At 36.6% G+C, this 12,194-nt stretch overlaps 1 protein-coding gene across 6 annotated transcripts in view; it reads right to left on the reverse strand.

The window, feature by feature from the left end:
- The window catches only part of LOC147006138 (complement factor H-like), an 82,954-nt gene that overhangs the window by 29,844 nt on the left and 40,916 nt on the right, over positions 1–12,194 (reverse strand). For 5 of the 6 annotated variants that reach the window (XM_085841604.1, XM_085841603.1, XM_085841615.1 and 2 more), the window contains one exon: positions 371–553. The exons of the other annotated variant lie outside the window; for it this stretch is intronic. In XM_085841604.1, coding sequence (XP_085697730.1) covers positions 371–553 — 183 coding nt within the window. The remainder of the gene's footprint in view (positions 1–370; positions 554–12,194) is intronic. 6 annotated transcript variants of the gene reach the window in all.

Consider the following 12,194-nt stretch of genomic DNA (forward strand, 5'->3'; position numbering starts at 1 on the left):
ATGTTTCCAAACCCCAAACTTTGCTGGTACCTGGAAGCATTTCTTTCTTTCCAATATCAATATATTTTAAAAGATCTTCTAAGAGGGAAATGTTCTGACATGAACCTTAACTCACAGTGTCAAATACATATTATAAGGTCATCACACTTTCAGGAAGTTGCAGCTCTTCAAAGGCTTCTTCACTAGATTTAAAACTATAGGATATTTTAAAGCATTGAAAAGGCAAATGAACGGATACTCTACAATGCAGGAACAAGTCAAAATAGAAAAAAAATGGTGTGTATTTTTTCTTGAAATTTTCAAATGAAAGAATAAAATTAAACTGCTATGCACCATCAGTATAACTGAAGGAATATAATAAAATACTCACTAATGCATGAGGGTTGAGGTGACCATCCATTCTGAAGGCAAGTTATTGATCCTGATGTTTCTCCAGTATTTGTCACATATCCCTGCTTGCATCTATAGGATGTTTCTCTATTTAGAGCATATGTATGAAATGACTCAGAAAAAAACCCATTCTCAATTTCTATATCTGATACTGAACATGTCTCTAAAATGGTAAAAAGTTAGGAAAAATTAGTGTATGCACAGCAGCTTAAGGATTTACAATATTAAAAAATACAAAAGTAGCCATTAGTCATTTGAATGTGAAGACCTGAAATAATCAAAAGTTGTTCACGTTATATAGGCCACAAAAATAAAAACAAACAGCAACAAACCTTATAGGTTATAAGATACATCGTCATAGTCATCTGAGAATGTTTGTTTTCCAACAAAGTAAAATTTAAAGGACTTATAGTATATTCTAAAATATACTTAATGTTATTGTCAAAATGAATCGATAATCTTACAGATTGTCAGAACTCTGGACAACATTGTCTTTGTTTGTGTTTGTTTGCTTCTTCCTTTCTTTCTTTCTTTTTTTTCTTTTTTCATTCATTTACTCCTTCACTCTTTCTTTCAGCTTAAGAATAATTGGATCTGATAGAAACCTAGAACCCATTTATCCCATTAGGGTTCCTGGAGTCGAACAATGATCTTAGAAAACATATCCAATATTATTATAGACACCAGTACCAATAATTTCCAATGTCATTGTAGCTGCATGCCTAAAATAGAATGGTTGTTCAAAGTTTAATGAAGGATAGAAAAAAAGTAATGTATTTTATTGTTGTAAAAAATATAATAAAAGTATAAAGAAACAAAAAGTAAAATAGAGTAGTAGACACAAAAAATAAGTAAATATATTTAGGTGAAAATTAACAATGCCACATTTTACAAAACAAAGAACACTGGACTACAGTTCCAGAGTAGCAAGATATGAGGTAGTTTTGTGTAAAAGAGAATTTTCTAGAAAATAGCAAACTGAGAACTAAAGAAGAAAATAATGGGTATTTTATTGAATTTAAGCAGCAAAAATTACTTTGCTCAAAAAGATTGGAGTCACTGGACTTGTGGCATAGAGAGACAAGAACAGAAAAAATATGGAGCAGAATTCTCAATTACTCAGTGGTCGTCCTCTAGCTCATCTGGCCAAATGTCAGCACACTAGCACATTACAAGACACTCTGTTAGAGAACATGAGAAGAAAAACTACCCCAAAAATTAAGGTCAAAGGTTCCCAGAGCACAAACTATTCAAGATAGTCAAAATAGAAGACAGTAAATATTCCTTTAATCACTATAATCATTTAGAAAGATATCCCCTTGAAAAGTTTTATTGATATTCTGATGACTCAAGTTGTACCATAAAAGGTCGCCAAACAAATCTAAATAACATCAAATGGAAATCAATCAAACTCAGTATTCCTATTCTGCAGTTTTTCAATCCCAACCACTACCAGTAAGTTTTCCCAGAGCACTGCTACTTGATTCAAGGGATTGTGATGGAGGTGAATGAAATTACATACATTTGTGGCGCCAAATTATTCCCCCAACGAAATAATTACAGATGCTCATTTTGTAATGTTTACCCACTATATACAAGTATCAATAAGAAAGCTACACATGCAAATCTGTGGAATGACAACAAAAATCTGGTTGCATTCAACATTCACATAGACAAGGCTAAAGGACCCATGTCAGTAACCTGATACACTACAGAGATTAGGCATGCCACATCCGGTTGAGGGATGGGGCCACCTACCCATTTCTAAAATTTTAACCCAGAATATCTAAAGGAAATACAGGGACAAAGAATGGAGCAGGGACTGAAGGAAAGGCTGTCCAGAGACTGCCCCACCTGGGGATCCATCCAACATGCAGACACCAACTCTAGACACTATTTTGGATGCTAAGATGTGCTTGCTAACAGGAGCCTGATAGTGCTGTCTCCTTAGAGACTCTGCCAGATCCTGACCAATACAGATGTGGATGCTCACAGCCAAACATGGGACTGAGCACTTGATCCCCAGTGGAGGAATTAGAGAAAGGGTTTGTCTTTCCCACAATTACTTTAAGAGGCTTATTCCCCTCTTCTTCTAGGTTGTCTATTATTTTCTTGTGCTTCAGTTGTTTTGAGGGCTTGATAAAGTAGGATACATGGGCTCTAGTAGTAACATGTTGCTCTATCTGTTGTTGGTTTTGTTTTTTGTTCTTGTACTGGTTTATAAACATCTGTGTTTAGAATGAATTTTATCTCTAGATGTTAATTTCTGTGTTTATGTTTGTCAGATAAGTCCTTTTTTGCTCTAGTTTCTGTTTCTTCTGTGGTCATTGGATCTCTGTGGATGGTTGAGCATGGGACCTCCACCAGAGATGGAAGATAGACTTATCGTTGGCTTGTGTGGACTCTGGTACATATTCATTTACTGAGTTGGAGGTTGGTCTTCTGATAAGAAGGACCTATAGTTGGTGAGTGGGTGTCTGGCCTAAGTGAAGCAATAGAGCAGGGAAGGTTTGTGAGTGGTGGCCTACCAGTCTACTGGTAGTCATCTTCTGTGTATCATGTTTTCTAACTTAATTCCATTTCTTTCAGTAGCATGTATGTATTGTTCTTCTACGTTATATCTTGTATCGTAACTGAATTTTATTTGAAAGATGGATTTATATAGATCTATAACAAACTATTTATACAATTAAAGGAATATTTTGGCTATTTTTAAATGTATTAAATATTGAGCTACTTATGAAAATTTGAACACAAGTCATTAAATTTTATAAAGAATTTATTAGAAAGCTATCTATAACTGAAATTAATAAGTAGTATGGCATTATGTATGATTCAGTCTAATAATCTAGCCCATGGTTGGGACATTTTGTATCCATAACAGCAATGAGCAAGGCTTCAAGTTGAATTGTTGAATGAATACCTTAAGGAACGTCAAAGAATCAAAAAAAAAGAAGGGAAAAAATAAAACTCAACAAGATCTAAAACTGGAAATAGAAGCAGTAAAGAAAGCAAAAAGTGAGGGAATTCTGGAAGTGTAAAAGTCTAGATAAATAAAGAAAACATCAGATGCAAGCATCACCAATAGAATAAAAGAGATGAGCTGTTGTAGACACAGTAGAAGAAATAGATACATTGATCGAAAGAAAATGCTAAATCTGAAAGTTTCTGAACACAAAATAGTCCAGAAAATCAGGGATACTATGAAAACACCAAACCTAAGAAAGACTGGAATAAAGGGAGAAAATCCAGCTCAAAGCCTTTACTGATTTGAGTATGCTTAGCCCAACGTGTATGGTCTTGTTGGAGAAAGTATGTCACTGTAGGCATGGATTTTAAGACCTTCATCCTAGCTGCTTAGAAGTCACTCTTCTTTTAGTGGCCTTCAAATGAAGCTGTAGAATTCTGAGCTCCTCCTGCATTATGCCTGCCTGAATGCTACCATGTTCCTGTCTTGATGATAAAGGATTGAACTTTTGAAACTGTAATCCAGTCCCAATTATATATTGTCCTTATAAGAGTTGCCTTGCCCATGGTGTCTTTTCATAGCAGTAAGATCCTAACTAAGACCATTGCCCAGAAAATCATTTCAACAAAATCATAAAAGAAAATTTTTCTTGCCTTAAAGAAACAATTACTTATAAGGATACATGAAGCACACAGAACACCAAATTAATGAGACCAAAAGAGAAAGTCACTCAAAACATAATAATAAAATTACTAAACATGCAGAACAGAAAAAGAATATTGAAAGCTAAAAGGAAAAAGGAGCAACTAAGGTATACATACTAGAATTACATCAGACTTCTAAAAGTAAAAATCCAAAGAAAAGCAGATATCATTCAGACTCTAAAATATTACAGAAGCCAGTCCAGACTAATATATCCAGCAAAACTTTTAATCACTCTATATTGAATAGGCAAGGTTTTACAATCTAAACAATATCTATCTACAAACACCACCCTCCAGAAGCTACTAGAAAGAAAACTCTAGCCCAGGGAGGTTAACTATACAGAGGAAACAGGTAATAAATACACTCCCACTAGCAAAACCGAAAGAAGTTAAACACACACACTATCACCACCAAAAATAAAATAATGAATAAAATGAATTAGTAATTACTAGTCATGGATATCTCTAAATATCAATGAGTTCATTTTTTCAGAAAAAGAAAAGACTAACAGAATGGTTGAGAAAGCAAGAAAAATCCTCTGCTACATATAAGATCTTACCACTTCAAAGATAAACATTGAAACAGAGTAAAGGATTTTAGAATATTTGTGAGCAAATTGATCTAAGAAGAAATATACTCAATTTAATACCTAAGAAAATATAATTCAAACCAAAATTAAGAAAAAGAGATGAGAAAGGACCACTGATTATTCATCAAGGAAATTATTTGCAAAGATTATGTTTAAATTTTTAACATCTATGCCCTGAAACAAAGGCTTCCACATTTGTAAAAGAAAGTTAGTGAAGCTTAAAAATGTCAACCCTCAGACAGTGATAGTGGAAGACTTGAATACCAGTCACTCTTACCAGGTGACTGATCATCCAGGGGAATACTAGAGCAAATAAATGTTACAGATCAAATGGAACTAACAGAAATCTACAAACATTTCAACAATCAACAAAGTGTGTGTGTGTGTGTGTGTGTGTGTAAATTCTTCTTATCATTTCACAACACTTTCTCTAAAACTGACCACTTACTTAGTCACAAAACAAATTCCAACAGATACATGAAAATTTAAATAACCCCCTCCATCCATCCTATCAGAACACAAGAAATTAAACCTGGATTTCAATAACAACAAGGACAACAAAAGACCTCCAAACCCCTGAATATTGAACAACTTTCTACTGAGGACTACAGGATCCTGACAGTAATGAAGAAAAAATTTAAATATTTTCAAGAAGTCAGTGGAAATGAATGCATAAAACACGAAAATTTGTGGGACACAATGAAAGCAGTACTAAGAAGAATGCAAATATACCCATATATATCACTCTACACAAAACTGAAGTACAATTGGACTGAAGACCTCAACATAAAACTGGATGCAGAATCTAATAAAAGAGAAAAGGCAGAACTGTATTGATCTCATTGGCAAAGAAAACAAATTCCTCCACAGAACACCAATAGCTCAGACATTAAGATCAACAATTAATAAATTGGACCTCATAAAACTGAAATTCTTTTGCAAGGATGAGGATGTCATCAACAGGACAAAGTAGCAGCCTACAGAATGGGAAAAGATATTTACCAATATTACATGTGACAGAGAACTAATATCTAAAATACATGAAGAATTCAAGGCAGGAAAACAAATAAGCCAATTTAAAAATGGAGTACAAAGTCAAACAGAGACTTCTGAACAGAAGAATCTTGAACTGGCTGGGCAGTAGTGACAGACAACATTATTCCCAAAACTTGGAAGGCAAAGGCAAGTGGATTTCAGAGTTTGAGGCCAGCCTGGTCAACAGAGTGATAATGAGGGCTATAGAGAGAAACCAGGTCTCAAAAATACCAAACCAAACCAAACCAACCAACCAAACTAATAAGAATCTTGAACTGTTCAGAAGCACTTAAAAGAAATATTCAATAGTTTTATCCATCAGAAAAATGCAAATTAAATGGACTCTAAGAATGCATATTATACCTTTCACAATGGATAAGATCAAAGACGTATGTGACATGACATCTTTTCGAGGATGTGCAGTGAAGGGAACACTCCAGCATTGCTGCTAGTCAGAGTCCAAATTGGTACAATCACTTGGCAATCAATTTTTCAGTTTCTCAGAAAATTGTGAATAGAACTATCCCAAGACCCACCTATATCACTCCAGAGCATAAAACAAAAGATTCCCTACTATATATAGTACAAGGACACTTGCTCAAATATGTTTCTATCAACCTTATTCATAATAGCCAGAAACTGCAAACAATCTACATGCCCCTCAACTGAAGAATGGATAATGAAAATGTGGTATATCTACACAATAGAAATACTACTCAGCTGTTTAAAAAAAAGTTATGAAATTTTCAGACAATTCGTTGGAACTAGAAAATATCATCTTGACTGTGGTAACCAATCTCTGGGAGTAGATGGAGACTTGGAATGAAGGAGGTTCTGAGAAGTCTATTGAGGTGATGCTAATATAATGCTGTAATGCTAACTGAGATTCCTAACAGTAGGGGATATGGAGACTGAAATGCCTACCTTCTGTAAACATGTGGAACTTCCAGTGGAGGGAGTGGGACACAAACACATGCACAAAACCTTCAACTCAAAAATTTTTATTAGATATTTTCTTTATTTACATTTCAAATGTTGTCCACTTTCCTAATTTCCCATCTGGAAAATCCCTATCCTCTCCCTCTGCCTCCTCCCCTTGCTCACCAACCCATGCACTCCCACTTCCTGGCCCTGGCATTGCCCTATACTGAGGCATAGAACCTTCACAGGACCAAGGGCCTCTCCTCCCATTGATGACTGACAAGGGCCATCCTCTGCTACATATGCAACTAGAGCCCTGAGTCCCACCATGTGTTTTCTTTGTTTGGTGATTTATACTCAGGGGCTCTGGGAGTACTGGTTAGTTTATATTTTTGTTCCTCCTATGGGGCTGCAAACCCTTTCATGTCCTTGGGTACTTTCTCTAACTCCTTCATTAGGGACTCTATGCTCAATCCACTGGAGGACTGTGAGCACTACTTCTGCATTTGTCAGGAAATGGCAAAGCCTCTCAGGAGACAGCTATATCAAGCTCCTGTCAGCTAGGATATCAAAAACTATTCTCAACAATAAAAGTACCTCTGGTGAAACCACCATCCCTGACCTCAAGCTGTACTACAGAGCGATTGTGAATAAAAACAAAACAAAACAAAACAAAACAAAACAAAACAAAACAAAACAAAACAAAACAAAACAAAACAAAAAACTGCATGGTACTGGTACAGTGACAGACAGGTAGGTCAATGGAATAGAATTGAAGACCCAGAAATGAAGCCACACACCTATGATCACTTGATCTTTCACAAAGGGGCTAAAACCATCCAATGGAAAAAAAGACAGCATTTTCAACAAATGGTGCTGGCTCAACTGGAGGTTAGCATGTAGAAGAATGCAAACTGATCCATTCTTATCTTATTGTACAAAGCTCAAGTCTAAGTTGATCAAGGAACTCCACATAAAACCAGATACACTTATATAGGAGAATATAGGGAAGAGCACAGGGGAAAAAATCTTGAACAGAACACCAATGGCTGGTTCTGTGAGATCAGGAATTGACAAATGGGACTCATAAAATTGTAAAGCTTTTGTAAGGCAAAAGACACTTTCAATAAGACAAAAAGGCAACCAACAGATTGGAAAAAGATCTTTATCAACTCAAAATTTGTCCTGCCTACTACATATGCAGATATAAAGATGGAGCAGAGACTGAGGGAATGGCCAACCAATGACTGCCCAACTTGAGACTCATTCCATGTGAGAGAGACAACCCCTGACACTTTCAATGATACTCCACTGTGCTTATAAGACAGAAGCCTGGCATAAATGCCTCCTTAAGGGCTGCATCCAGCAGCATCTGGAAACAGATACAGGGACCTGCAGTCAAACATTCAGCTGTGCTTGCAGTGCTTTGTGGAAGAGTGAGTCATAGAATTGAATGAATAGAAGGGGTCAAGGACACCACAGGAAGTCCTACAACATCTACTATCCTAGGCCCATGGGGACTCACAGATACTGAACTAAAAACTAAAGAGCATGTCAGCACTGGATCTAGTCACTCTATACTTTTGTAGCAGATGTGCAGCTTAGTTTTCTATATAATTCTGAAGGAGGCTGTTTCAGTTTCCTGACATTGTATCCCCTTCCCCTAACTTGACTGCCTGGTTTGGTCTCAATATTAGAGAATGCACTTGGCCCTTCTGCAACTGGATGTCCCAGAGTGTGGTTATAGCCAAGGGGAGCTTCTACTTCTCCTCAGAGAAGGGGAGAGGGTAATTTGGGGGGATTTGTAGTGCTGGGACTGGAAAGAAAGGAGGGATAAGGATCTTGATAAAGATTTAAGTTTATTAGTTAATTAATTAACTAAAAAAAAAGAATTCTGTTCCAGAATTATCACCAGTCATGATTTAAGCTTTATTACAGATATATAGAAATAAAATAGCATAGTATTGACATAAATACAGAAAACAGAAAGGATTACCAATGGAATCAAATTGAAGATCCAGTTGTTAATTCATATATTTATAAACACCTGGTTTTTTTTATAAGCAATCTAAAATTAAATAGTGGGAAATGGAAAGCATCTTCAAGAAATGGTACTTGTATGATCAGGTGCTGTATAATATCCTCCCACACCCAGAGACAACATAACTTCAAGAGGTCCATCATAAGTAGGCTCACAGTAAGTCTCACCAGCCCAAACACCTGGCATAACTGGGACCCCTACAGAGCCCAGTGGACATTGGACCTATTCACCCTGCCAGAGACACATCTTTGTTCCAGTCCAAAACCCTGCCCAGGGTAGACTCAGCATTCCATCCACCTTCACCTGCACCGCTCAGAAACAGCCTGATTTTCAGCAGGTTTGCCATAACCAAGGTCACAGAGATCTCCCATAGCCAGAGTGAAAGGAAGTCTTCCCTAAGTAGTGACACAGGAGACTCATCTTAACCAGAGAAAGCACACTTTGTCTCATAGAAAACCTGTTCTAATTCACCTCACAGATCTACACTTTCCTACAAGGAGGGACAGGCTCCAGGCAGAGACAGCAAAGCCAGTTAACTCTAGAAATAGCCGGATAGTGATAGGCAAGCACAAGACTATAAGTAACAAAAACAAATGTAACTTGGCAACATCAGACCCCAGTTATCTCACCACAGCAAGCCCTGGATACCCTAACAAACATGAAAAGCAAGATTCTGACCTACAATTCTATCTCATGAAAATGAGAGAAGACTTTAAGTAGAAAAAAATAACTCTCTAAAAGAATTGCAAGAGAACACTGGTAAACAGGTAGAAAACGTTAAAGGGAAAAAACATAAATCCCTGAAAGAAATACAGGAAAACACAATAAAACAGGTGAAGGAATTGAAAAACACAATTCAGGATCTACAAATGAAATAGAAACAATAAAGAAATCACAAATGGAGGCAACCCTGGAAATAGAAAGCCTAGCAAAAAGATCAGGTATTATAAATCCAAGCATCACCAACACAATACATGAGATAGGAGAGAAAAATCTCAGGTGTAGAAGATACCATAAAAGATCTTGAGAGAACATTCAAAGAAAATACAAGGTATAAAAAGTCCTAACCCAAAACATCCAGGAAACTCAGGATAGAATGAAAAGACCAAACCTAAAAAATAACAGGCATAAAATAGAGAAGATATCCAACTTAAATGGCCAGAAAATGTTCTCAACAAAATCATTTTGCTGACAGAACCTTAATATAGCTCTCTCTCGTGTGAGTCTATGCCAGTTCCTGGTAAATACAGAAGTGGATGCCCACCGTTATCTATTGGATGGATCACAGGGTCCCTAATGAAGGAGCTAGAGAAAGTACCCAAGGAGCTAAAGGTGTCTGCATCCCTATAGGAGGAATAATGATATGAATTAACCAGTACCCCCCAGAGCTGTGTCTCTTGTTGCATATGTAGTAGAGGATGGCCTAGTCAGCCATCAATGGGAGGAGAGGCCCTACATATTGTGAAGATCACATGCCTCAGTACAGGGGGATGCCAGGGCCAGGAAGCTGGAGTAGGTGGGTTGGGGAGCATGGAGCAGGAGGGTATAGGGGGGTTTGGGGATAGCATTTGAAATGTAAATGAAGAAAATATCTAATTAAAAAAAGAAAACTTCTGTAACTGACAGAAACAAAGAGATAGCCATAAACATACAAGAAGTCTAAAGAATACCAAATACCTTGGACTTGGTCCAGAAAAGAAACTCCTTCCATTGCATAATAATCAGAACACTATGTTTTAATTTCATTTATCTACATACAGACAGCCAGTTAGGCCAGTACCGTTTATTGAAGATACTTTCTTTTTCCATTGCATATTTTTACCATCTTTTGATGAGCAGCTTTATTTCTGGATCTTCAATTCTTTTCCATAGATAAATGCATCTGTCTCTGCACCAATACTAGATCAACATAAGATCAACAATTGATAAATGGGACAACATGAAAGGGAAAAGTTTCTGTGGGGTAAAGGACACAGACAATAACACAAAATGGAAAGCTACAAATTGGGAAAAAGATCTTCACAAACCCTATATCCCATAAAGAGCTAATATCAAAAATATAGAAGGGACTCAAGAAGCTAGACTCTAGAAAATAAAATAAACCAATTTTTAAAAATGGGGCACAGATCTAAACAAAGAATTTTCAACTGAGGAAACTTGAATGACAGAAGATCTAAAAAAAAAGTTCAACATCCTTAGTCTTCAGGGAAATGCAAATCAAAATGACCCTGAGATTCTAACTCACACTAATAAGAATGGCTAAAATCAAAAACTCAGGAGATAGCAGATGCTGGTGAGGATGTGGAAAAAGAGGAATACTCCTCCATTGATGGTGGAATTGCAAGCTGGTACAACCCCTTTGGAATTCTGTCTGCCAGTTCTTCATAAAACTGGAAATAGTTCTAAGTGAAGACCCAGGTATTTCCCTTCTGGGCATATGCCCAAAAGATGTTCTACCATATCATAAGGACAACTGCTCCACTATGTTCAAAACAGCCTTTTTTCTAATAACCAGAACCTGAAAACAACCAACATGCCTCTCACAGGAAAAATGGATACAGAAAATGTGCTATATTTATACAATGGAAAAATACTCCACCTTTAAAAACAAGGACTCCATGAATTTTGGTGGCAAATTTATTGAAAAGAAGATATTATGCTAACCAAAATATTCCAGGACAAAACCAAAATCAAACAGTATCATCTAACATTCCAACCCTACAGTGGATCCTAGAATAACTCCAACACAAAGAATATACCTATTTAAAAGGAAAGATAAGATGTTAATCATCTCACAACAATGCCAAAAGGATAGAACCACAAGCACATAAAGCCACTTACAAAACCAAATATAACAGGAACCAACAGTCATCTGTCTTAAATATCTCTGAATATTAATGGGCTTTACTCACCTATAAAAAAAAAACATAACCTAACAGACTGGATATGAAAACAAGATTCAGCATTTTGCTATATAAAAGATATCTCAATAACAAAGACAGATACTATATCAGAGTAAAAGGATGGTAAAAGGTCTTCCAAGCAAACCATCCTAAGAAACAGGCTAAAGTTGCCATCCTAATATACAATAAAATAGACTTAAAACCAAAAATATATCAAACATGATGAGGAAGGACAGTTGATATTCATCAAAGGGAGATTCCACGAAGAGAGACTCAATTCTGAATATCTATGCCCCAAATGCAATGGCACAAACATCCTTAAAAGAAACTTTACTGAAGGAAAGACTGTACAGAGCCTGTCCCATCTATATATCAATCATATACACAGTCACCAAACCCAGACATTATTGCTGTCTCCCGAGAGGCTCTGCTAGTGCCTGACAAATACAGAGGTGGATGCTCTCAGCCAACAATTGTACTGAGCACAAGGTCCCCAATAGAGGAGCTAGAGAAAGGACCAAGGGAGCTGAAGGAGCTTCCAGCCACAAAGGAGGAACAACAATATGAACTAACCAGTACCCCCAGAGTTTCCAGGGACTAAAGCACCAAACAAAGAGTACATATGGAGGGACCTATGGCTCC

This window comes from Mus caroli, unplaced genomic scaffold (genome assembly GCF_978045245.1).
Source record: "Mus caroli unplaced genomic scaffold, Mus_caroli_1 scaffold_1, whole genome shotgun sequence".
Classification (NCBI taxonomy): Eukaryota; Metazoa; Chordata; class Mammalia; order Rodentia; family Muridae; genus Mus; species Mus caroli.